Source organism: Nerophis ophidion, linkage group LG17 (assembly GCF_033978795.1).
Source record: "Nerophis ophidion isolate RoL-2023_Sa linkage group LG17, RoL_Noph_v1.0, whole genome shotgun sequence".
In the NCBI taxonomy this organism is placed as follows: Eukaryota; Metazoa; Chordata; class Actinopteri; order Syngnathiformes; family Syngnathidae; genus Nerophis; species Nerophis ophidion.
This window is the reverse complement of record NC_084627.1, coordinates 46,876,662-46,903,604: the sequence shown is the minus strand read 5'-3', so window position 1 is coordinate 46,903,604 and position 26,943 is coordinate 46,876,662. Positions and strand designations below refer to the sequence as shown.

At 41.3% G+C, this 26,943-nt stretch overlaps 1 protein-coding gene across 1 annotated transcript in view; it reads left to right on the top strand.

The window, feature by feature from the left end:
* vav2 (vav 2 guanine nucleotide exchange factor) overlaps positions 1 to 26,943 on the top strand; it is a 519,520-nt gene that overhangs the window by 362,999 nt on the left and 129,578 nt on the right. The window contains exon 5 of the mRNA XM_061877071.1: positions 20,760 to 20,828. Coding sequence (XP_061733055.1) covers positions 20,760 to 20,828 — 69 coding nt within the window. The remainder of the gene's footprint in view (positions 1 to 20,759; positions 20,829 to 26,943) is intronic.

The window sequence follows — 26,943 nt, the reverse complement described above, 5'->3', positions numbered from 1 at the left end:
ACTTGAAGTGCCATCCCATTCCTCAACATGATGCTGGTCCACCTTTTGCAGCTATTACAGCTTCAACTCTTCTGGGAAGGCTGTCCACAAGGTTGCTTAGTGTTTTTATACGAATTTTCCACCATTCTTCCAAAAGCGCATTAGTAAGGTCACTCACTGATGTTGGTCGAGAAGACCTGGCTCTCAGTCTGTTTTAATTCACCCCAAAGGTGTTCTATCGGGTTCAGGTCAGGACTCTGTGCAGGCCAGTCAAGTTCATCCACACTAGACTTTGTCATTCATGTCTTTATAGACTTTACTTTGTGCACTTGTGCACAGTCATGTTCCTACAAGGTTGGGAGCGTGGAATTGTCCAAAATGTTTTGGTATCCTGGAGCATTCAAAGTTCCTTTCACTGGAACTAATTCACCAGGCCCAACTCCTGAAAAACCAACCCCACACCATAATTCCTCCTCCACCAGATTTCACGCTCGTAGCGTTCACCTGGCAACATCCAAACCCAGACTCGTCCATCAGATTGCCAGATGGAAATACCCGATTCCTCAGTCCAGCCTAGGCGTTTCCACTGTTCTAGAGTCCAGTGGTGATGTTCTTTACACCACCGCATCCCACGCTTTGCATCGGACTTGGTGATGTATGGCTTAGATGCAGCTGCCCGGCCATGGAAACCCATTCCGTAAAGCTCTCTGCGTACTGTACGTGGGCTAATTGGAAGGTCACATGAAGTTTGGAGCTCAGAAAGTCTTTGCACTATGTGATTCAGCATCCGCTGACCCCTCTCTGTCAGTTTACGTGGCCTACCACTTGGTGGCTGAGTTGCTGTTGTTCCCAAACTCTTCACTTATCTTATAATAAAGTTGACTTTGGAATATTTAGGAGCGAGGAAATTTCCCGACTGGATTTGTTGCATAGGTGGGCATCCTAAGACAGTTCCATGCTGGAAATCACTGAAAGCGGCCCATTCTCTCACAAATGTTTGTAGAAACAGTCTCCATGCCTAAGTGCTTGATTTGATACACCGGGCCAAGTGATAAGGGACACCTGAATCCCATCATTTGGATGGGTGGCCAATTACTTTTGGCAATATAGTCTATGTTTCTTATTGTTGTCCTTAAATAAAATAGTGAACATACTAGACTACTTGTCTTTTAGTAGTAAGTAAACAAACAAAGGCTCCTAATTAGTCATATGCAGTTGTATTATTTTGTCAACATTATTAAGGACAAGCTGTAAAAAATATATACTTTTAAGATACTTGTTCATTTACTGTTAATATCTGCTTATTTTCTGTTCCAACGTGTTTCATCCGCACTGATCCCCCTTGCTGCATCTTCTTAGTATCTGGCATTCACGGACAGTCCCATTATAATGTGTTTAAAAATCGATGACCAACAGTGAGCGCCGGAAATTAATTTACGGGAAACGATCTTCATTTTAAAAAAATACGTATTGACATTCAAGCATTAAAGGCCTACTGAAATGAGATTTTCTTATTTAAACGGGGATAGCAGGTCCATTCTATGTGTCATACTTGATCATTTCGCCATATTGCCATATTTTTGCTGAAAGGATTTAGTAGAGAACATCGACGATAAAGTTTGCAAGTTTTGGTCGCTAATAAAAAAGCCTTGCCTGTACCGGAAGTAGCGTGACATCACGGGTTGTGGAGCTCCTCACATCTGAACATTGTTTACAATCATGGCCACCAGCAGCGAGAGCGATTCGGACCGAGAAAGCGACGATTTCCCATTAATTTGAGTGAGGATGAAAGATACGTGGATGAGGAAAGGGAGAGTGAAGGACTAGAAAAAATAATTAAAAAAAAGACTATAAGTGGGAGCGATTCAGATGTTATTAGACAAATTTACTATAATTATGGAAAGTCCCTTATCTGATTATTGTGTTACTAGTTTTTTAGTGAGATTATATGGTCGTACCTGTACAACCTGAACCTTTCTTCAGCACCAGTCGACGGGTGGTGGCAATGGCCATCTCTGCCCTTCGCAAGGGACCCTCTTCGGAACAAGATCTTTCGAAATGATCGCCGCATAATACACTGTACTTTGTATGTGTGGTCCAATCCAAGTGAAGTGAATTATATTTATATAGCGCTTTTCTCTAGTGACTCAAAGCGCTTTACATAGTGAAACCCAATATCTAAGTTACATTTAAACCACTGTGGGTGGCACTGGCAGCAGGTGGGTAAAGTGTCTTGCCCAAGGACACAACGGCAGTGACTAGGATGGCAGAAGCGGGAATCGAACCTGTAACCTTCAAGTTGCTGACACGGCCGCTCTACCAACCGAGCTACACCGCCCGTGTTCGCTTGACCGCTCTTTTCCATAGTACATCCATTTGTACTACCAGTCTGTGGTTGCCAGTGTTCTGTTCTACATGGTAGTGTGCTGGGGGGGGCAGTACTTCTAAGAAGGACAGCTCCAGACTTGAGAAACTGATCAGGCGGGCCGGTTCTACAATGGGAATGAAACTGGACTCACTGGTGACGGTGGCAGAGAAGAGGACTGTTGACAAACTAGTGAGCATCCTGGATGATGCCAGTCACCCTCTGCATAGTGTTATCAGTAGCCAGAGGAGCCTGTTCAGTTCTAGACTGCTTCATCCCAAGTGCAGGACTAATAGACTCAAGAACTCCTTTGTCCCACATGCCATTAGACTGTACAACTCCTCTCTGGGACGGGGGACCGGGGGTATTAGGATGACAGGGGATGCAAAACAATAACAGTTTTCATAACATGGTCACTACTGCCTACTTTGTCTTGTTATATTCTTCTTTTACTGTTATATTGTTATTCCCATTGTTTTTATTCTTTTTGTAATATTTCTCTATTTTGTTTCCTTTTAAACCCTCATTATTTACTTTTTACTTTTTTTTTTTTTTTTAAATTGATCTCAACTCTGTACATTGCTGCTGGAATTTTAATTTTCCTGAAGGAACTCTCCTGAAGGGATCAATAAAGTACTATCTATCTATCTATCTAAAGCTTCACCGTCATCTTTCGGGAATGTAAACAATGAAACACCGGCTGTTTGTGTTGCTAAAGACGGCTGCAATACACCGTTTTCCTCCTACAGCTTTCTTCTTTGATGTCTCCATTATTCATTGAACAAATTGCAAAAGATTCAGCAACACAGACGTCCAGAATACTGTGGAATTATGAGATGAAAGGAGACGACTTATAGCGGTGCTGAACGGTGAACGGTGCTGGAAAAAAATGTCCTCTACAATGCGTGACGTCACGCGCACGTGTCATCATACCGCGACATTTTAGCATGATACTTCCGCGCGAAATTTAAAATTGCAATTTAGTAAACTAAAAAGGCCGTATTGCCATGTGTTGCAATGTTAATATTTCATCATTGATATATAAACTATCAGACTGCGTGGTCGCTAGTAGTGGCTTTCAGTAGGCCTTTAAAGCAGTTATTTTATTTTAAAACATTGCATTCTCCCTTTTTATTTAAAGGTCTTCTCCCTTTTTTTCGAAGTCGGGTTTATGTGAGGTAATTTCATCCAAATGTCCGTCTAATGACTCACTTCATAACCCACACCAACATTCTCCCATACTGACGTCAGCAATAATTAGAAGAGTCTAATTATTACCCAATTTCAAAAGGCGATGAAGAGTTTCATTAGAAATGTACTTAAACATCATACTAAAAGTTAATTAAACAAACCACTAATAATTAGCGGCCGTAAAAGAGCCATATGCCAGACCCGCCCGCTCTTAATAAGCCCGGAGGGGCACATTTTCAAAACAAACGGCGTTTAGCCGCGCTGTCCTCACACATGCTGGATGTTTGCCGTTAAAATGCTTTATGTTGCCATAATTCTCTATAAAGGGGGAAAGGCTCAAGGTTGGATGTTGGATCTTTTAAAGGCCAGAAGATGGAGACTCTCAAAACATTGTGATAAGATCACATCCGTGCACATAAATAGTGTTTCAAAAGTGGCTGTCGTGTACATTTTGTCCAATCAGAGATGCCCTTAAAGATGCCACAAACTGACTTGGTAGCATTAAAACACCTCTTTATCAATATTATAGTCATATGTTACATGCATGTACAGTATAATACAATATATATTATATAAAATATGTATATGTATATTTACATATATCCATTCATCCATCCATCTTCTGCCGCTTATCAGAGGTCGTGTCGCGGGGGCAGCAGCCTAAGCAGAAAAGCCCAAACTTCCCTCTCCTCAGCCACTTCGTCCAGCTCCTGCCGGGGGATCCCGAGGCGTTCCCAGGCCAGCTGGGAGTAATGGTCTTCCCAACGTGTCCTGGGTCTTCCCCCTAGGGAGGCGTTCGGGTGGCATCCTGACCAGATGCCCGAACCACCTCATCTGGCTCCTCCCCATGTGGTGGAGGAGCGGCTTAAAGGCCTACTGAAAGCCACTACTACTGACCACGCAGTCTGATAGTTTATATATCAATAATGAAATATTAACATTGCAACACATGCCAATGCGGCCTTTTTAGTTTGCTAAATTGCAATTTTAGATTTCCCACGAGGTATCCTGTTGAAAACGCTCGTGATGTGGCGGACATGTATTTCCAGCACCAATCATGGCTAAAAGTAGTCTATTTTTATTGCATAATTACACAGTATTCTGGAAAGGTGTTGCCGAATCTTTTGCAATTTGTTCAATTGATAATGGAGACGTCAAAGAAGAAAGATGTAAGTGGGAAGCTGTGTATTTCAGCGGCTTATAGCAACACAAACACAGCCGGTGTTTCCTTGTTTACATTCCCAAAAGATGACGGTGAAGCTTTAATATGGAACAAAATGGTCAAGCGAACATGGTTCTCTATCACATGTAAACCGGCAGGTTTTGGTGAGAAATGTGTGGTAATAAGTCGGCTCTTACCGTAAACATGAGCGGAGCTTGTGTCGTTCCTCCTGCCGCTGTCAAAGAGGCAGCTGCGACTTTCTTGATTCCTCCGTGGCTTCCCTCAGAGACAGTGGCAGTCACCACACCCCTCTGACTTTCAGGTATGACTATATAATCTCACTAAAACACTAGAAACACAATAAGCAGATAAGGGATTTTCCAGAATTATACATTAACGATTAAATATTAACATTGCAACACATGCCAATACGGCCGGTTTAGTTTACTAAATTGCAATTTTAAATTTCCCGCGAGGTATCCTGTTGACAACGTCGCATACAATGACGCGTGCGCGTGACGTCACCGGTGGTAGCGGACATGTTCTTCCAGCACCGATCAAGGCTAAAAGTAGTCTGCTTTAATCGCATAATTACACAGTATTCTGGAAAGGTGTTGCCGAATCTTTTGCAATTTGTTCAATTGATAATGGAGACGTCAAAGAAGAAAGATGTAAGTGGGAAGCGGTGTATTTCAGCTGCTTATAGCAACACAAACACAGCCGGTGTTTCCTTGTTTACATTCCCGAAAGATGACGGTGAAGCTTTAATATGGAACAGAGCGGTCAAGCGAACATGGTTCTCTATCACATGTCAACCGGCAGGTTTTGGTGAGAAATGTGTGGTAATAAGTCGGCTCTTACCGTAAACATGGGCGGAGCTTGTGTCGTTCCCTCCTGCAGCTGTCAAAAAGGCAGCTGCGACTTTCTTGACTCCTCCGTGGCTTCCCTCAGAGACACTGGCGGTCACCACACCCCTCTGACTTTCAGGTATGACTATAATATCAATGATGAAATATTAACATTGCAACACATGCCAATACGGCCTTTTTAGTTTACTAAATAGCAATTTTAAATTTCCCGCGATGCATCCTGTTGAAAACGTCGCGTATGATGACGTGTACGCGTGATGTCACCGGTGGTAGCGGACGTGTTCTTCCAGCACCGATCAAGGCTAAAAGTAGTCTGCTTTAATCGCATAATTACACAGTATTCTGGACACGTGTTGCTGAATCTTTTGCAATTTGTTCAATTGATAATGGAGACGTCAAAGAAGAAAGGTGTAACTGGGAAACTGTGTATTTCAGCTGCTTATAGCAACACAGACACAGCCGGTGTTTCCTTGTTTACATTCCCGAAAGATGACGGTGAAGCTTTAATATGGAACAAAGCGGTCAAGCGGGGTCAAGCGAACATGGTTTTCTACCACGTGTCAACCGGCAGGTTTCCTTGAGAAATTTGTGGTAATAAGTCGGCTCTTACCGGAAACATGAGCGGAGCGTGTGTCGTTCCTCCTCCAGTTGTCAAAGAGGCAGCTGCGACTTTCTTTACTCCTCCGTGGCTTCCCTCAGAGACACTGGCGGTCACCACACCCCTCTAACTTTCAGGTACGACTATAATATCAATGATGAAATATTAACATTGCAACACATGCCAATACGGCCGGTTTAGTTTACTAAATTGCAATTTTAAATTTCCTGCGAAGTATCCTGTTGAAAACGTCGCGGAATGATGACGCGTGCGCGTGACGTCACCGGTGGTAGCGGACATGTTCTTCCAGCACCGATCAAGGCTAAAAGTAGTCTGTTCTTATCGCATAATTACATAGTATTTTGGACACATGTGTTGCTGAATCTTTTGCAATTTGTTCAATTGATAATGGAGACGTCAAAGAAGAAAGATGTAAATGGGAAGCGGTGTATTTCAGCTGCCTTTAGCAACACAAACACAGCTGGTGTTTCCTTGTTTACATTCCCGAAAGATGACGGTGAAGCTTTAATATGGAACAGAGCGGTCAAGCGAACATGGTTCTCTACCACGTGTCATCCGGCAGGTTTCGGTGAGAAATTTGTGGTAATAAGTCGGCTCTCACCGTAAACATGAGCGGAGCGTGTGTCGTTCCTCCTGCAGCTGTCAAAGAGGCAGTTGCGACTTTCTTTCTTGACTCCTCTGTGGCTTCCCTCAGAGACACTGGCGGTCACCACACTGGGTGTGAGTTTTCCTTGCCCTTATGTGGGCCTACCGAGGATGTCGTAGTGGTTTGTGTTGTGGTTTGTGCAGCCCTTTGAGACACTAGTGATTTAGGGCTGTATAAGTAAACATTGATTGATTGATTGATGTTCACTATTTGATTGCAATAATAGTAGAATAGAACAGAAAGTACTTTATTGATTCATGGTACCCTAAGATTTTTGGGTTAAATAAAGTGAATGATGACATTTTTTTGTGATACACTTTATTTAGAAAAGTATCGAAAAGTATCGGAATACATTTTGGTTCTGGTACCAAAATATCGGTATCGAACCAACCCTACATTGCACCTGTGAAAGGTAAACAATTGTGATGTCATTAGAGGGCGACAAGCCATACCTCAGTTTTATCCATCCATACGCACTCAATCAAGATCTTTTAAGTTTTTGGAAGTATCTGGCTTCTACTTTTAGAAAAAAATAGTCTTCCAGACCCTCAAGGTTGCTGTCTTAAGCTCAGAAAATTACCTCGGGGTGTCAAAAAAAATGCTTACGGAACACACATCAAGCTTTCCATTGATCCTGAAAGTGACCACTGAGCTCGGTTAAACCTCCTGGAATCCTTACCTCGGATTTGTCCATCGACTTCCTGTTGATCTCATCTTTGATGTCGGCTCAGTGGATCGTGGCCTGGGTGCAGGATGTGTCCATCACGCCATCCGCCTCCAACTCCAAGGTTTTCTTTCGGCCATTTGCAAACTTCTCCTTCCGGGCTGCTGGACTAAACATTCACAGATGGTCAAAAATAATGAATGAAGTCTATTTATTACTAATTGGACCTCATACTCTGTTTCAAGTCGTAATGGTCGGTTGTATCCGAGTGGGGTTCTTTTTCTTTAAAGGGGAACATTATCACAATTTCAAAAGGGTTAAAAACAATAAAAATTAGTTCCCTTGTTGTATTTTTTGATGTTTTTTTCAAAATTTTACCGGTCTCGGAATATTTCTAAAAAAAGCTTTAAAGTGCCTTATTTTCGCTATCTTCGAAACCACTATCCATTTCCCTGTGACGTCACACAGTGCTGCCAATGTAAACAAACAACGGCGAATACCACAGCAAGATATAGCGACATTAGCTCGGATTCAAACTCGGATTTCAGCAGTTTAAGCGATTCAACAGATTACGCATGTATTGAAACAGATGGTTGGAGTATGAAAGTATTGAAGAAGAAACTGAAGCTATTGACGCTATTCATAGCCATAGCATGGCCGAATAGCTGCGTTAGCATCGCCGGTAAAATGTGCGGACCAAACGATCAGGACTTTCGCACCTTGTGACACTGGAGCAACTTAAATCCGCCGATTGGTAAGTGTTTGTTTCGCATTAAATGTGGGTGGAAGGAAACGTAATATAGTTGCAAATGCATCTGCAGGTTATCTAACATCTCTGTGCCATGTCTGCTTTAGCACCCCCGGTAAATAGCATGTTAGCATCAATTAGCATAGCATGTTAGCATTGATTAACTGGCAGTCAACATCAACAAAACTCACCTTTGTGATTTCGTTGACTATCGTTGCAAATGCATCTGCAGGTTATCCATACTAACTGTGCCATGTCTGCTTTAGCACCACCGGTAAATAGCATGTTAGCATCGATTAGCGTAGCATGTTAGCATTGATTAGCTAGCAGTCACGCCGCGACCAAATATGTCTGATTAGCACATAAGTCAACATCAACAAACTCCCCTTTGTGATTTCGTTGACTTTATCGTTGCAAATGCATCTGCAGGTTATCCATACATCTCTGTGCCATGTCTGTCATCGCCGGTAAAATGTGGAGACACTCTGGCACATTCAATGGGGGTCTGGCGGCAGATTTCTTGCCAGTGGTGCAACTTGAATCCCTCCCTGTTAGTGTTGTTACACCCTCCGACAACACACCGTCGAGGCATGATGTCTCCAAGAGTCCAAAAAATAGTCGAAAAAACGGGAAATAACAGAGCTGAGACCCAATGTTTACGATGTGTTGAAAATGAAAATGGCGGCTGTATTACCTCGGTGATTTCACATTCTGGCGTCATCGCTCCCAGAGCGATAAACAGAAAGGTGTTTAATTCGCCAAAATTCACCCATTTAGAGTTTGGAAATCGGTTAAAAAAATAGATGGTCTTTTTTCTGCACCATCAAGGTATATATTGACGCTTACATAGGTCTGCTGATAATGTTCCCCTATAAAAAAAATAGATTCGATCCAGAATTGCAACAATTCCAAGCAACATCGTATTATCATCTAATCATCATGATAATTGGCAATCTCAACATCTCGTTGGTTGATTTTGTAGAGAGTTAGTGCTGCAAGGGTTTCTGGGTATTTGTTGTGCTGTGTTTATATTGTGTTACGGTGCAGATGTTCTCCCAAAATGTGTTTGTCATTCTTGTTTGGTGTGGTATTGGTATACGGCCACCCTCAGTGTGACCTGTATGGCTGTTGACCAAGTGTGCCTTGATTAACAATCCACTGCCTCGCTCTCTTGCTCTCTCTGTGTCTGCCCCTCCCTTATGAATAATGCTGTGTGCACACACCTTCAAAATTTGTTTTGTTTTTAACCCCTCTTAACCCTACACGTTAGAGATGCGCGGATAGGCATTTATATCATCCGCAACCGCATCACCGAAGTCATCATCCACCCGCCGTCCCCCCGAACCAACATTTTATCAGAACCGCAACCGCCCGCCACCCGCCAGTTGAAATACATCAGAGGTCGGCCACCTTTACCACTCACAGAGCTATTTCAACCCGTTTCACGGAGTAATGAAGACAATGGGAGCCGCTAACGTTCTCGCGAATATCCACTGATGACAAGAACAAGGGCGTGCTGTTGAAGCCATTGCTTTTGACACCTTCAACAACATGTACAGACGGATTGTTAGTCCGGCAACATGTTGTTTGCAGCTACCGCAATCAGACGTACAAGATTGAAAGTCATACTGGGTGATACAGAGTACACTGATGGATGTGATATAAACAATTTTAACATTTACTAATATGCGGCACGCTGTGAAGCCACACCAAACAAGATTGACAAACACATTTCGGGAAAACATCCTCACAGTAACACAACATAAACACAACACAACAAATACCCATAATCCTTTGTATCCGTGATACCCCTGAATGTATTTTACACCCCTGCGCCCCCAATCCCGCCCACCTTACCGAAGCGCGGGGGGTTTGCTGCTAGCGGGGTGTATAAAATAGTCAGGAAGTATCATGGATACAAAGGATTATGGGTATTTGTTGTGTTGCGTTTATGTTGTGTTACTGGGAGGATGTTCTCCCGAAATGTGTTTGTCAATCTTTTTTGGTGTGGCTTCACAGCGTGGCGCATATTACTAAAAGTGTTCAAATGGTTTATATCACAACCATTAGTGTACTCTGTGTCACCCAGTATGCCTTGCAGTCGTGTGTGTGTTGCTGCGGAAGCCACACACAAAATATTGCTAGACTGGTAAAGGGCTTGTACATGCTGTTGAAGGTGTCAAAGGCAATGACTTCATAGCACGCCCTAATACTTATTAACTAGGTGACTGCCGGCAGTCATTCTAGAGAATATTAGCGTCTCTTAATGTCTTCTTCGTTTTATGACACGGGTGTTAAATGGCTCTTTGAATGGCAAAGGATACCGATCCCAGAACCATGTATATCAAATATTTCTGGATGGTTCAACCGCCACCCGCCCGAATCTAATTAAAATCAATTTTTTCGTCATGTCACCCGCCCGACCCGCGGATACCGCGGATGAGACCGCAAACCGCGCATCTCTACTGCACGTACATTGGAAATACACGCAACGTCGGACATTTGAGGCATTTAAGATACCCCGCCCGGACAGCCCGGACAAAGAGGACATGTCCGGGGAAAAGAGGACTTTTCCACGTCTATGGTCCGGAAAATCAGTCATGTAATTTGAAAAAGTTATTGGTTTGACGTCACTACTCTGGAGATAATGCCACATGGAAGTGGTGAAACACATCAAGTATTTCACTAGTAGAGGTGACTTTGGAAGACGCTCCAGGGCCAGATTTAAAAGGCGGAAAAAAGGAGAGAGAAAGTAGCAAAGTGTGTGAGCTGGCTCGAGCTCCTGTGATTTATCGAGCGTAGCAGAAGCAGAGCTGTGTCCAGGGACTCGCTGCCATGTCCACGGTCCAAGTCGCCTTCCCTTCTAATAACCACGCCGCTGTCCTGCTCTTTGACGCCGGCCCATCCATGGGGGGGGGGGCTCACTGAGACTCGGTCCTTCGCACGATTGGGCCAACAAATTCCCTTAATGCCAGAATTGACTTTATGGACGGCGGGGACAATTCAACACGGTTAGGGGGTTTTTCTTCAAATTTATGGTGTTAATCAAAAAAAAAAAAGGCTTTGGCTATAAGGACAAAAAAGCTGCTAGGGTTTTGATAGTTTGATTCCTATCAGGCTGTTTGACAACACACATCCATTCATTCATTTTCTACCGCTTGCCCCTTTTTTGGGGGCAGCAGGGGGGTACTGAAGCTTATCTCAGGCTGCATTTGGGCGGAAGGCGGTGTGCAATCTGGACAAGTCGCCACCTCATCGCAGTAGCTAGAACTAGTATGCATATATCTATAAAAAGTTTTGTTTTTTTTAAAGAAGGGTTTTTAAGCCTTTTTTTAAAAAGCATTCACAGTCTGTGGTGCCCTCAGGTGGTCAGGGAGAGCGTTCCACAGAAAGTGAGCGGAGAAGTATAAAGCACGGTCTCCCATAGTTGGTAGCTTTGTATTTGGAGGTTGGAGGAGGTCGGCCTGTTTGGAGCGGAGGTGTCGTGTAGATTAGTGGTCACCAATAATTTTTTATTCATTTTTATTTAAAAAAAAAACTATATATATATATATATATATATATATATATATATATTTTTTTTTTTTTTAAATTATTAAATCAACATAAAAAACACAATATACACTTACACCACAAAAACCTCCCTTTTTCATGACAAAAACGTCCCTTTTTCATGACAAAGAAAAAAAAAAAATAAAATAAAAAAAAAAATAAAAAAAATAAATAAAAAAAAGGATCCCCCCCCGGTCCGCGGGACAAATTATTAAGCGTTGACCGGTCCGCGGATACAAAAAGGTTGGGGACCACTGGTGTGGAGGATTTGGGGGTGAGTTGTTATTTGGGGTTCTTTAAATACATTTAATTAAAAAGTAGTGTGGAAAGCATACATTTTTGGCCCCAAAACCACAATTGACTTTTCTGAAAAGCCATTTTGTGAAGGGGTTTACAGAGGCCGAGCACTGTGGAAAACACGAAGCAGCCCGCAAAGCCAATAATGGCAGCGAATAGCCCAGAGACGGGCTGTTAGAGGAGATCTGATGAAATTATAAACATAGTCCAATTGCACCTTGTTGCACCATTTAAGAGAAATGAAAACGGCAGCATTAGAGAGTGCTTGGCTCCGCAAAACAACACCGAGGTGATGGATACCAGGGCACGGACCTCACAAACTACTATGTAATTAAATTTTGCCCGGCGGGACTCCATTAATAACTTATAATATAGTGTGCATTTCATTGGAGGGGGTCTTCAAATGTGGGGGTGTTACTGTGCTCTGGGGGAAGCGTCCGAAGCTGCGCTCCGCTCATAACAGTAGTGATGAGACTTGCATAAATCACATGAAGTTTTGTGTTGTATTTTACCAACTACACCATTTTTAGCAAGGAAAACTATGCCAAATGTGTGATTATTCAGAAAAAGCTGCAAAGCGTGCGTCATGTTTGGATTGCGGCGTGTGTGTGAGAGACCTTTGACCATCTCCCTGAGCCCTCGTTAGCGTGATTGTGTTCACTCCGCTCAACTGAAGACTCCTTTTAGCAAACATGTTGATGACATTGTCAGTAAATGTTGATCTTATCAAACACAGGGTCTATAATTACACTTACGAGGTCTCCATAGCTGATGTACTACTTTTATAAGATGTTGGATGGACTGATCCACGTCAATAAATCATTTATGTTTTGCCCCAAGTCCGATTATAGCCAATAAAACACACAATAAGATTAAAAATTGCTAATAATGATTTCAGTTTTATAACCGGGAATTACCTGATCAACATACACAAAGTTTACCACCTTGCAGAGATGTAAACAAACCATCATTGATATTGTCCTGGTACTCATTTTTCATTTCTGATACTGATATTGGGGCCGCATCGGGCTGCAAAAAATTTGTCCGGGGACATATATATATATATATATATATATATATATATATATATATATATATATATATATATATATATATATATATATATATATACGGGGGGCGCTGGTGCCTATCTCAGCTACAATCCGACGGAAGGCGGCGTACACCCTGGACAAGTCGCCACCTCATCGCAGGGTTATATATATATATGTAGCTATATATGTATATATATATATATATACATGTATATATGTAGCTATATATGTATATATATATATATACATGTATATATGTAGATATATATGTATATATCTATATATATACATGTAGATATATGTGTATGTATATATATATATATATATATATATATATATATATATATATATATATATATATATATATATATATATATATATATATATTAGGGATGCACCGATTAATCGGTAACCGAATATATTCGGCCGAATATGGCAAAGAAAGCCACATTCGGCCTTCGGTGGAATGAGTTAAAAACAAGGCCGAATAGTGGCGTGTGACGCCATTTTTTGACGCGATGACAATCAACCAACGTGCGGTGACGTTGGGATATGTTGTGTACCTGTATAAGTGTATGAGGTTACAAGCACACACTTATTGAGATTTAGTGGGGCCTCTGTTTACATTATTAGCCTGTTGTGTAGGCTACCTGTATAAGTGTATGAGGTTATAAGCACACACTTATTGAGATTTACTTGAGCCTTCTGTTTACATTATTAGCATATCTACTGTGGCTAAGCAGACTTTTGCCAAAAGGACAATAATTCATTTGTTGTGGGTTTATCCACTTTAATGCACTTTATTTCTTTTTGGAATGCATGTTTTGTTTGAAGGCCTAATATAAATGAAAAACTTTGTGCTTTTTTTGAAAAGCAAAGGCTACTGGAATATTAAAAAAATGTCAATATTCAATAAAAATTTTTTATTTATTTTCTAGACTATTTATGCAATATAAAAAAAATTTGAAAAACTGCATTCATTATTCGGTATTCGGTATTCGGCCTTCGGCCAAGCGTTTAAATGTTATTCGGCTTCGGCTTTGGCCACAAATTTTCATTTCGGTGCATCCCTAATATATATATATACATATATATATATATATATATATATATACAATGGATATCGGACACTGATGGAGGGAGCTGCCGTGCAAGGCGCTAACCATCACCCATCAGGAGCAAGGGTGAAGAGTCTTGCTCAAGGACACAACGGACGTGACGAGGTTGGTACTAGGTGGGAATTGAACCAGGGACCCACGGGTTGCGCACGGCCACTGTTTTACTGCTTCACGCCGTCTCCTATAATGTTTCCCTCGTGCATTGTAATGGGTTTAGTTGACATATTTTACAATATCAACAAAGTTCAGCGAGCAGGTTGTGTAATCAATGATCATGTTTGATGACTTTTTGTGTTTGTTCCTTTTTTTTGCGTCATTACTAGGGAAGGTTGTTTTGGATTGGGTCAGAGAAGTAATAGCTGTGCTATCATAAACTAGCAAATAAGTAAATACGATACTGTTGAAGCAAAGTAAACACATTTTTGAAGTTTAAACGGCGGAAATGTTGAAACCTGATAGTCAACAAACGAAAACACCCGTTTAATTTAAAATATTAGTGCTGACTTTCACTTTCAGTTAAGTGGTTGACATTACCGCTAATCATCACCTTTGTGATTTTAATAGACGTGGCAAGGAAGTAATAGGTTCTAATATGTTGCAATCAGCCTTTCTGTAGGTGGAACGACCGAACTGCAATCAGGAAAACCAATCAGGCACTTTAGGATGTTTAGTAAGACCAGACATCTTTAGGATTAGGTGTAAATTCACCCTCTTTCATGAGCTAATCAGTAAGTTGTTAGTTTTTATGCGTCTCACTGCCGTGTGCTAATGTTGTTATGACTCGGCCAACAAGGATGTAAAATTTAAAGAGGATCGGGATGAATCAAGCGAAAAGGATCGGTATTGTTGACTTTTTTCCCACTTGTTGCAATGATAGTTCATGACAAATGATCACAGTTTGTCTTATTCTTTCATGTTTTATGAGAGTCCTTGAAACGTCCGACACACTCGACAGGTAACCATCAATCTGGGGGAAAGGACGTTTCCTCTCCCGGGTTTCGGAGAAAGTTAGCGGCGGGAAGATGCTTTCTTGTCCGTCATGAGCTGCCATCTGATGCTGTTTATGACCCATGTGGTTTCTCTCATGAATCATTTCAAATAAGAGGAGAAAAGTGTATTTTACGGGGGGTATGCAACTATAAAAAGCTTGTTGTGACAAATGAGTCCCGTGAAAAACCGTCCGACCGGAACTCTCTAAATAACGAAAGTTCCTTGGGTGAATAATGTAAACTCACTACACCGGTAGTTTTTAACGCTTCCATAGTGAGATGTAAGTTAGAACTTTACGCTACTTTAACACACACACACACACGTTTTTGTATTTCTTGCCTTCTTAAGACCCCCGAAAAAAACCTCTTAGGACCACCCTTTCTAGATATATACAAGATTTGTATTTACAACATTAATAATATATACAAACAATGTATATATTGTAATGTGGGGCGGTATAGCTCGGTTGGTAGAGTGGCCGTGCCAGCAACTTGAGGGTTGCAGGTTCGATTCCCGCTTCCACCATCCTAGTCACTGCCGTTGTGTCCTTGGGCAAGACACTTTACCCACCTGCTCCCAGTGCCACCCACACTGGTTTAAGTGTAACTTAGATATTGGGTTTCACTATGTAAGGCGCTTTGAGTCATTAGAGAAAAGCGCTATATAAATATAATTCACTAAATATAATTCACAATGCAAATATAAAAACTCTTCGTCCGACCGGAACTCTCTAATAACTAAAGTTCCTTGGGTGAATAATGTAAACTCACTACACCGGTAGTTTTTAAGCGCTACCATAACGAGATATAAGTTAGAACTTTACGCTACTTTAACACACAACCGCACACACACACACACACACACACACACACACACACACACGCACACGCACACGCATACGCACACACACACACACACACACACACACACACGCACACACGTTTTTGTATATCTAGCCTTCTTGAGACCTCCGAAAAATGCCTCTTTAGGACCATGCTTTCTAGATATATACAAGATTGGTATTTAAAACATTAATAATATGTACAAAAAATGCAAATATAAAAACACTTTGTCCGACCAGAACTCTCTAATAACTAAAGTTCCTTGGGTGAATAATGTAAACTCACTACACCGGTAGTTTTTAAGCGCTTCCATAGCGAGACAAAAGTTAGAACTTTACGCTACTTTAACACACACACACACACACACACACACACACACACACACACACACACACACACACACACACACACACACACACACACACACACACACACACACGCACACACACACACACACACACACACACACACACACACACACACACACACACACACACACACACGTTATTGTATTTCCTACCTTCCTGAGACCTCCGAAAAATGCCTACCTCTTTAAGACCACCCTTTCGAGATATATAAAAGATTAATATTTACAACATTGATAATATATCGAAACTTTGTAAATATAAAAAAGCTTGTTTTGAAAAATGTTTCCCGAGAAAAACCGTCCGACCGGAACTCTCTAAATAACTAAAGTTTCTTGGGTGAATAATGTAAACTCACTACACCGGTAGTTTTTAGCACTTCCATAGTGAGATGTAAGTTAGAACTTTACGCTACTTTAACAAACACACACACACACACATACACACACACACACACACACACACGTTCTTGTATTTCTTACCTTCTTGAGAATTTCACAAGAAAAAAGGTCACAATTTCACGAGAAAAACTTTGAATTTTCATCAATCAATCAATCAATGTTTATTTATATAGCCCCAAATCACAAATGTCTCAAAGGACTGCACAAATCATTACGACTACGACATCCTCGGAAGAACCCACAAAAGGGCAAGGAAAACTCACACCCAGTGGGCAGGGAGAATTCACATCCAGTGGGACGCCAGTGACAATGCTGACTATGAGAAACCTTGGAGAGGACCTCAGATGTGGGCAACCCCCCCCCCCCCTCTAGGGGGCCGAAAGCAATGGATGTCGTGCCGGTCTAACATGATACTGTGAAAGTTCAATCCATAGTGGCTCCAACACAGCCGCGAGAGTTCAGTTCAAAGCGGATCCAAGACAGCAGCGAGGGTCCCGTCCACAGGAAACCATCCCAAGCGGAGGCGGATCAGCAGCGTAGAGATGTCCCCAACCGATACAGGCGAGCCGTCCATCCTGGGTCCCGACGAGCGGTCCGTCCTGGGTCTCGACTCTGGACAGCCAGTACTTCATCCATGGTCATCGGACCGGACCCCCTCCACAAGGGAGGGGGGGACATAGGAGAAAAAAGAAAAGAAGTGGCAGATCAACTGGTCTAAAAAGGAGGTCTATTTAAAGGCTAGAGTATACAGATGAGTTTTAAGGTGAGACTTAAATGCTTCTACTGAGGTAGCATCTTGAACTGTTACCGGGAGGTCATTCCAGAGTACTGGAGCCCGAACGGAAAACGCTCTATAGCCCGCAGACTTTTTTGGGGCTTTAGGAATCACTAATAAGCCGGAGTCTTTTGAAGGCAGATTTCTTGCCGGGACATATGGTACAATACAATCGGCAAGATAGGATGGAGCTAGACTGTGTAGTATTTTATACGTAAGTAGTAAAACCTTAAAGTCACATCTTAAGTGCACAGGAAGCCAGTGCAGGTGAGCCAGTACAGGTATATATGTATGTATATATGTATATAAAGGTATATACAGTATAGGTATATATGTATGTATATATGTATATAAAGGTATATACAGTATAGGTATATATGTATGTATATATGTATATAAAGGTATATACAGTATAGGTATATATATATGTATATATGTATATAAAGGTATATACAGTATAGGTATATATGTATGTATATATGTATATAAAGGTATATACAGTATAGGTATATATGTATGTATATATGTATATAAAGGTATATACAGTATAGGTATATATGTATGTATATATGTATATAAAGGTATATACAGTATAGGTATATATGTATGTATATATGTATATAAAGGTATATACAGTATAGGTATATATGTATGTATATATGTATATAAAGGTATATACAGTACAGGCGTAATGTGATCAAACTTTCTTGTTCTTGTCAAAAGTCTAGCAGCCGCATTTTGTACCAACTGTAATCTTTTAATGCTAGACATGAGGAGACCCGAAAATAATACGTTACAGTAATCGAGTCGAGACGTAACAATTGCATGGATAATGATCTCGGCGTCTTTAGTGGACAAAATGGAGCGAATTTTAGCGGTATTACGGGGATGAAAGAATTTTGGCAGTATTATAATAAAAAATAGTAATTTTACTTAACGCTAGTCAAAATGCTGCAAGAAAAACTGACCATTTGTGCAATATTATGATAAAAGTTGGAATTTTACTCAATGAGAGTTGCAATTTTTTAAGAAAACTTAACAATGTTTGCAATATTATAACGATAATCAGAATTTTATCCCAAACACTGTAACATGTCTCGTGCTCTGGGTTCTCAGTGTTCGGGAATAAGCAAAACCTTTTAATCAGAATAGACACTCTTTTTATTTGTATTTTACAGTTTCTCAGTCTCCCCTCCCGGGTTCGTCGTGCTGCTTTTAAACACAAGAGAGAGGTGATTAGACAACCAGCTCCAGCTGGGTAATCCACTCACCTGCAGGTGCTTCGTAGCCAGCTTCCGCACATGCCCTGCCCACAGGGGACGCGTGGACCACGCCCCTCCACAATGTCGATTGAGAGGGGGGTGTGACGTTCATATGTTTGCAATATTCAAGGTTTTATCGTTCATAGAAAAAAATAAAATTCCTTTCCGTTTTTAAGGCGGTCTGTCACAACATTTTTAGCATTCAATCAGAATTTATTGTGAGGTTTTCTATTAGTTTTCCTCAAAATAGATAATCCGGCCCCCAGACACATTTTTTTTTCTCTAAATGTGGCCCCGGAGTCATAATAATTGCCCAGGCTTTGGGTTAGAGCAGGGGTCGGGAACCTTTTTGGCTGAGAGAGCCATGAAAGCCAAATATTTCAAAATGTATTTCCGTGAGAGCCATATCATATTTTTTTTAAACTGAATACAACTAAATGTGTGCATTTTTAAGTAAGACCAACATTTTTAGAGTATAATAAGTCTCTTATTCTTTTTAATAACATTGTTATTCTGAAGCTAACCAATAATAAATAAAATGTCATGTCTGTTGACCATGTTTTTGTTTGGCCATGTGCTGTTTGTCCTTTGGACTCTTTAAGTTCCTGTTTTTTTCCACTCCCTTGTCTGGTTTCCTTGGTTACTCATTTTGTCCACCTGTGTCTGGTGGACAAAACGCCTGCTCACCTGCTTCCCGAGCACTAATCAGAGGCAGTATTTAAGCTCGTCTTTGCCAGTCAGTCGCCCTGTCTTGACTTGTTTCATGCCTTGCCATAGTTTCGTGCTTCATGCCATGCCAAGTAAGTTTTGTTTGATTTATGTTCTTAGTCTGTTTATGCGTTAGCTTTGTTCTTTAGCCCAAGTTGTGCCTCCGCTGTGAGCGATTTTGGTTTGTATATTTTTTTAGCTTAAATTAAATCATGTTTTTACCTAAATGCCATGTCCCGAGTAGTCCGTCTGCCTTCCTGGGAGAACGACCCCGCAGCAAGCTGCAACCCCCCCATCGTGACATAAAATATTTCTTACCATTAATGCGACTTCTTGAACAGGTGCGGTAGGAAACGGATGGATGGATATAAATGCTTGAGAATGTTTTATGTTTTGCACGTTATTTTTAGCACTGTGATTACTAGCGAAATTATTCATAATTATCGCGTTAAGCAATGTCAGCTCAGATAGATCTGAGAGCCAGATGCAGTCATCAAAAGAGCCACATCTGGCTCTAGAGCCATAGGTTCCCTACCCCTGGTTTAGAGTGTCCGCCCTGAGATCGGTATGTTATGAGTTCAAACCCCGGGTTGAGTCATACCAAAGACTATATCAAGAGTTGGAATTGGGGGTTAATTCATCAAAAAGGATTCCGGGGCGTGGCCACCGCTGCTGCCCACTTCTCCCCTCACCTCCCAGGGGGTGAAGAAGGGGGATGGGTCAAATGCAGAGAACCAATTTCACCACACTTAGTGTGTGTGTGTGTGTGTGTGTGTGTGTGTGTGTGTGTGTGTGTGTGACAATCATTGGTACTTTAACTTTTTGTTATAAGCTTTGGTTTCACCCTATTCCTTTTTGGGTCATTCTTTTTCTTTTCTTTTCTTTTTGTGTGTGAATGTGTATGATTGGTAAATATGCCGATATCCCAAAAAATGGTGGATGGTAGATTATATGACTGAAATAAACGTATTTCAGTCATTTCATATTTCATTAGGTGTGATGTACCTGGGAGTGACATCCTGACGGAAACAACACACAGTTTGCAAAGTGTTTTTTATTTATTTACATATATATATTTTTTTACTTAAGACGGCATGCTGTGCTTTCAAAAAGTGTTCTGACTGTCACTCTGTATGTCCATTCTTGTCTCGCAGGCCTTTCCCTACTGAGGACACTGCCTTGAACGAGGACGATGTCTACCGGAGCCTCGAAGAGCTGGCAGAGTAAGTTGGCATGCCATGACACACACACACACACACACACACACACACACACACACACACACACACACACACACACACACACACACACACACACACACATACACACACACACACGTTCTTGTATTTCTTACCTTTTTGAGACCCCTGAAAAATGCCTCTTTAGGACCACCCTTTCTAGATATATACGAGATTGGTATTTAAAACATTAATAATACATAAAAAATATGCAAATATAAAAACACTTTGTCCGACCAGAACTCTCTAATAACTAAAGTTCCTTGGGTGAATAATGTAAACTCACTACACCGGTAGTTTTTAGCACTTCCATAGCGAGATATAAGTCAGAACTTTATGCTACTTTAACACACACACACACACACGCACACACACACACACACACACACACACACACACACACACACACACACACACACACACACACACACACACACACACACACACACACGTTATTGTATTTCCTACCTTCTTGAGACCTCCGAAAAATGCCTCTTTAGGACCACCCTTTCTAGATATATAACAGATTGGTATTTAAAACATTAATAATACATACAAAATATGCAAATATAAAAACACTTTGTCCGACCGGAACTCTCTAATAACTAAAGTTCCTTGGGTGAATAATGTAAACTCACTACACCGGTAGTTTTTAGCACTTCCATAGCGAGATATAAGTCAGAACTTTACGCTACTCTAACACACACACACACACACACACACACACACACACACACACACACACACACACACACACACACACACACACGTTATTGTATTTCCTACCTTCTTGAGACCTCAGAAAAATGCCTCTTTAAAACCACCCTTTCGAGATATATAAAAGATTAATATTTACAACATTGATAATATATAGAAACTTTGTAAATACAAAAAAGCTTGTTTTGAAAAATGTGTCCCGTGAAAAACCGTCCGACCGGAACTCTTCAATAACTAAAGTTTCTTGGGTGAATAATGTAAACCCACTACACCGGTAGTTTTTAGCACTTCCATAGCGTCATATACTGTAAGTTAGAACTTACGCTACTTTAACACACACACACACACACACACACCCTGATATAATCTGACATCCCTAGATTTTCCTTATCAAATACCAATTAATGCATGTTTTTAGCCATGTTTTGTGCAAATGCAGGCGATAAAGCTGCGATCCTGGTCCCTATTATTGGGATAAATACAGATTAGCTGACGATACAAAACATATTTTGTAAGGTTTTCATTTAAACTGCCAGTTTTCTTTAAGCCCTAATAAACTAAGCGAGGAGCTCTCTGTCACGCTGCCCGTTTCCATGGCGACACCGGCAATATTCCCGGGTTTCCGGCCTGGCAGCTTCATTTTATCGGGATGTGTGGGCTGGTGTCAGGTGTGAAAGACAGTGGTATGGTCTCCCCCGAGTCGGCCGTGGTTCCCGCGGCGACAACTCGGATTAATGGAGAATAATTAGTCAACCCGCTGCGAGATAGGTGGCGTTTGTCACAGGGAGATACAGGAAGGAGACGGAAATGGAAGCGTGCGGGCGGTACCCGGGCGCCCACCGGATGTGTGATTGTAACACTCTCACTGCGGACGGATGGTGTGCCAGCTCTGGAGGAGGGATGGCGCGTGCCAGCCAAGCAGGATTAAAGTGCGGTCTACCTCACTCGCGTCTACATGGGAAGTGGCAAGTGAAGAGAAATGGGAATAATATCTAGACACACTGCATAGACATCCTGAAAGGAAGGAAATAGATGCTTCAGGCGTTTCCTAAAAATTGGTGCTGAAAAAAATTCCTCTTGCAGAGTGAGCGTTATACTCTGTGTCATGTTTTTTTTGGTTTGTACTCAAAATTCCCCATCAAGAGGAGCTTCTTCCATATCACGTGCTTCAGTGTTCCCAGGACAAAGCTAAGAACAATGGTAGTCCGTGGAACGCTCTCCCTGACCACCTGAGGGCACCACAGACTGTGGATGCTTTTTTTAAAAAAAAAGGCATAAAAACTAGAGATGTCCGATAAATGCTTTAGAATGTAATTGCCAAAGTTAGTTTGTGTCGAACCCCAAGATGCAGAGAAGGAGGCAGGGGTTGAATAGGGAAACATGATTTAATATAAATACTAAAACAAGAACAAACAAAAGGGGTACGACAAAAAGCGCGCATGGGGTGGATAAACAACTAAGAGAGCTAGCATGGGAGCTAGAAAACAAAAGGAACTTAGCATGGAAGCTAGCAAAAACACAAAGGGGCCTAGCGTGCAAGCTGACGGGTAGCGAGCAGGAAAACAGAAGTCGTACTTGTAATATGAAAACAAACTGGAAGCAGGGAACAAAAAACAGTAAGCTACAAACATCTAACAAATATAGCTTACCGCTACGCTGCAAAGACATGACAGGAGTGATGATACATGACAGAAGCGGCATGCAATACGTGACAATAATCCAGCAATGACTGGAGGAACAAAGCAGGTACAAATAGGATTGGGCTGATTGACACCAGGTGTGGCCAGGTGCCAATCAGCCGCATCTGAGGTTAAACACCGCCCTGGGAGAAACACAGAAAACAGACAAAATAAGAGCACTGACAGGAAATACTACACACACACACAGAGGAAACAAAGAACAATCCAGAGGGAAAAACTAAAACGTAGACAAACTGTCAGAGGGCAAGCCTGACAGTAATATCAGTTTTCGAAAAGTAAAATTTATGACTTTTATAATCTAGAAATGTTGGTCTTACTTAAACATGCACGCGTTCAGTTATTATACGGCTCTCACGGAAATACATTTTAAAATATTTGGATTCTTGGCTCTCTCGGCCAAAAAGGTTCCCGACCCCTGCATAAGAGTCTCAAAATGACGTCCTTAGGGTCCTTAGGGTCCGCAGGACCCTATTGAAACTGCTGTATTTTATTATTATTCCGCACATACACGCTGTAATTTGACCCCCTTAACATACTTCAAAACTCACCAAATTTGACACACACGTCGGTATAGCAAACCTTCCCAACATATTAAGCAACCAATCCCCCAAAATGAAAATTGCGCTCTAGCGCCCCCTAGGAAAAAATTACAGACAAAACTGCATGTAACTTCTGTTAGGAATGTCATAGCGACATGAAACAAAAACTCCTATGTAGGTCTGACTTAGACCCAATTTTCATACACTCACTTCTTTCAGCAAAAATCTACAGGAAGTTGGCAAAAACCTCTTCAAAATAAAATTTTCGCAAAAAATGCAATTTTTGCCCTTTTGCGCTGTAATTTGACCCCTTTAAAATGCTTCAAAAGTCACCAAACTTGGCGCACACATAAGGACTGGCGAATATTGCGATGTAATGAAAAAAATGAAACCCCAAAACTCAAAATTGCGCTCTAGCGCTATTTTTGAATAAAACACTGAAAAAAATGCTCCTAGGAAGAAAACACAGACAAAACTGCTTGTAACTTCCGGTAAGAATGTCGGAGAGACATGAAACAAAAACCTCTATGTAGGTCTCGCTTTGACCTACATTTCATAGATTGACCACCCCCAACAAAAATCAACAGGAAGTTTGCAATCCCCCCTTCAAAACAAAAGTTTCGTAAAAACCAGTCACCTTTCTTCAAACATTATCTCCTCTGAGTGCGTTTGTTGTTTTGGCTTCAAACTCGCACAGGAGAGAGATTGAACCCTTCTGATTAAAAGTGTGGAACAGAGTTTTGATAAGTTCTCACGTTTTGATTTGAAGCGCCTTCAAAGAACCCCTGTGCAAAGTCTCCTAAAAAATGTAATTTTTGCCTCTTTGAGCTGTTATTTGACCCCCTTAAAATGCTTCTAAACTCACCAAACTTGACACACACATCAGGTCTGGCAAAAATTGCGATCTGATGAAAAAACCTAACCTCAAAACGCAAAATTGCGCTCTACAGCCCCCCCTAGGAATACAACACGAAAAAACTGCTCCTAGGAAGAAAACACAGACAAAACTGCTTGTAACTTCCGGTAAGAATGTCGGAGAGACATGAAACAAAAACTCCTATGTAGGTCTGACTTAGACCCAATTTTCATACACTCACTTCTTTCAGCAAAAATCTCCAGGAAGTTGGTAAAAACCCCTTCAAAATAAAATGTTCGCAAAAAATGCAATTTTTGCCTCTTTGCGCTGTAATTTGACCCCTTTAAAATGCTTCAAAAGTCACCAAACTTGACACACACATCAGGTCTGGCAAAAATTGCGATCTAATGAAAAAACCTAACCTCAAAACTCAAAATTGCGCTCTACCGCCCCCCTAGGAATACAACACGGACAAACTGATCCTAGGAAGAAAACACAGACAAAACTGCTTGTAACTTCCGGTAAGAATGTCGGAGAGACATGAAACAAAAACTCCGATGTAGGTCTGACTTAGACCCAATTTTCATACACTCACTTCTTTCAGCAAAAATCTCCAGAAAGTTGGTAAAAACCCCTTCAAAATAAATTTTCGCAAAAAATGCAATTTTTGCCTCTTTGCGCTGTTATTTGACCCCCTTAAAATGCTTCTAAACTCACCAACCTTGACACACACATCAGGTCTGGCAAAAATTGCGATCTGATGAAAAAACCTGACCTCAAAACTCAAAATTGCGCTCTACCGTCCCCCTAGGAATACAACACAGACAAACTGCTCCTAGGAAGAAAACACAGACAAAACTGCTTGTAACTTCCGGTAGGAATGTCAAAGAGACATGAAACAAAAAACACTATGTAGGTCTCACTTAGACCTACATTTTAATAATTAACGTACTTTAGCAAAAATCAACAGGAAATTTGATATTTTCACTTCAATACAACTGCATTACTTTCACAATGCATTAGATTCTCAAAATAGTGGCTCCAAGGCATCTTCTAACGTGGGTCTCGGGGGCAGCAGCCAAAGGCAGACCCGACCAACGCTGCTTGCAGCTTTAATTATTATTATTATTATTATTATTATTATTCAGAAGCCTATCAGCAATGCATCAACTACTTTCCAGGGACATTTTCAGTTATTCTGGGCTCCAGATGGGGGAATTGCATTAAAAATATTTGCCGGATTACCATATTTTCCGGACATGCAACATGTATGCAGTGTAATCACCATGCAGAGAGGGTGTGTGTGGTATCGACTGAATCACGCTGCTGTGCGATACAACCGCTCTTGACCTTTTTTAAAAAGACCATGCACGCATTTTGTGTCATGATTGACCACGTGCGTCATCGATTCACCGAACACAGTCCGACACACTTGGCCGTTATCCCGATAACCAGACATTTGACTTCTCCCGAAATATCCATGCATGCGGGATTTTGAAACAAGTGCACGAGTGAACCGTAAAAGTGAGATAGAGGATAATGACCCTTTTCTTACACGAACGGCCATCTATACTGACATAATAGTCCTCAAGGGCCTCCTAAAAGGAAAATAAACATGCAAAATCAGGACATATGGCGTCATTAAAAACAACAGCTTGCGCGGGATGTTGCCATAGGAACACAAGCAAGCGGCGTCGTCGACCATAAAAAGATGGAAAGAACACTGAATACAACTAAATGCATGCATTTTTAAGTAAGACCAACATTTTTAGAGTATAATAAGTCTCTTATTCTTTTTAATAACATTGTTATTCTGAAGCTAACCAATAATAAATAAAAATGTCATGTCTGTTGATCATGTTTTTGTTTGGCCATGTGGACTCTTTAAGTTCCTGTTTTTTTCCACTCCCTTGTCTGGTTTCCTTGGTTACTCATTTTGTCCACCTGTCTCTGGTGGACAAAATGCCCGCTCACCTGCTTCCCGAGCACTAATCAGAGGCAGTATTTAAGCTCGTCTTTGCCAGTCAGTCGCCCTGTGCTGACTTGTTTCATGCCTTGCCATAGTTTCGTGCTTCATGCCATGCCAGGTACGTTTTGTTTGATTTATGTTCTTAGTCTGTTTATGCGTTAGCTTTGTTCTTTAGCCCAAGTTGTGCCTCCGCTGTGAGCGATTTTTGTTTGTATATTTTTTTTAGTTAAAATTAAATCATGTTTTTACCTAAATGCCATGTCCCGAGTAGTCCGTCTGCCTTCCTGGGAGAATGACCCCGCAGCAAGCTGCGACCCCC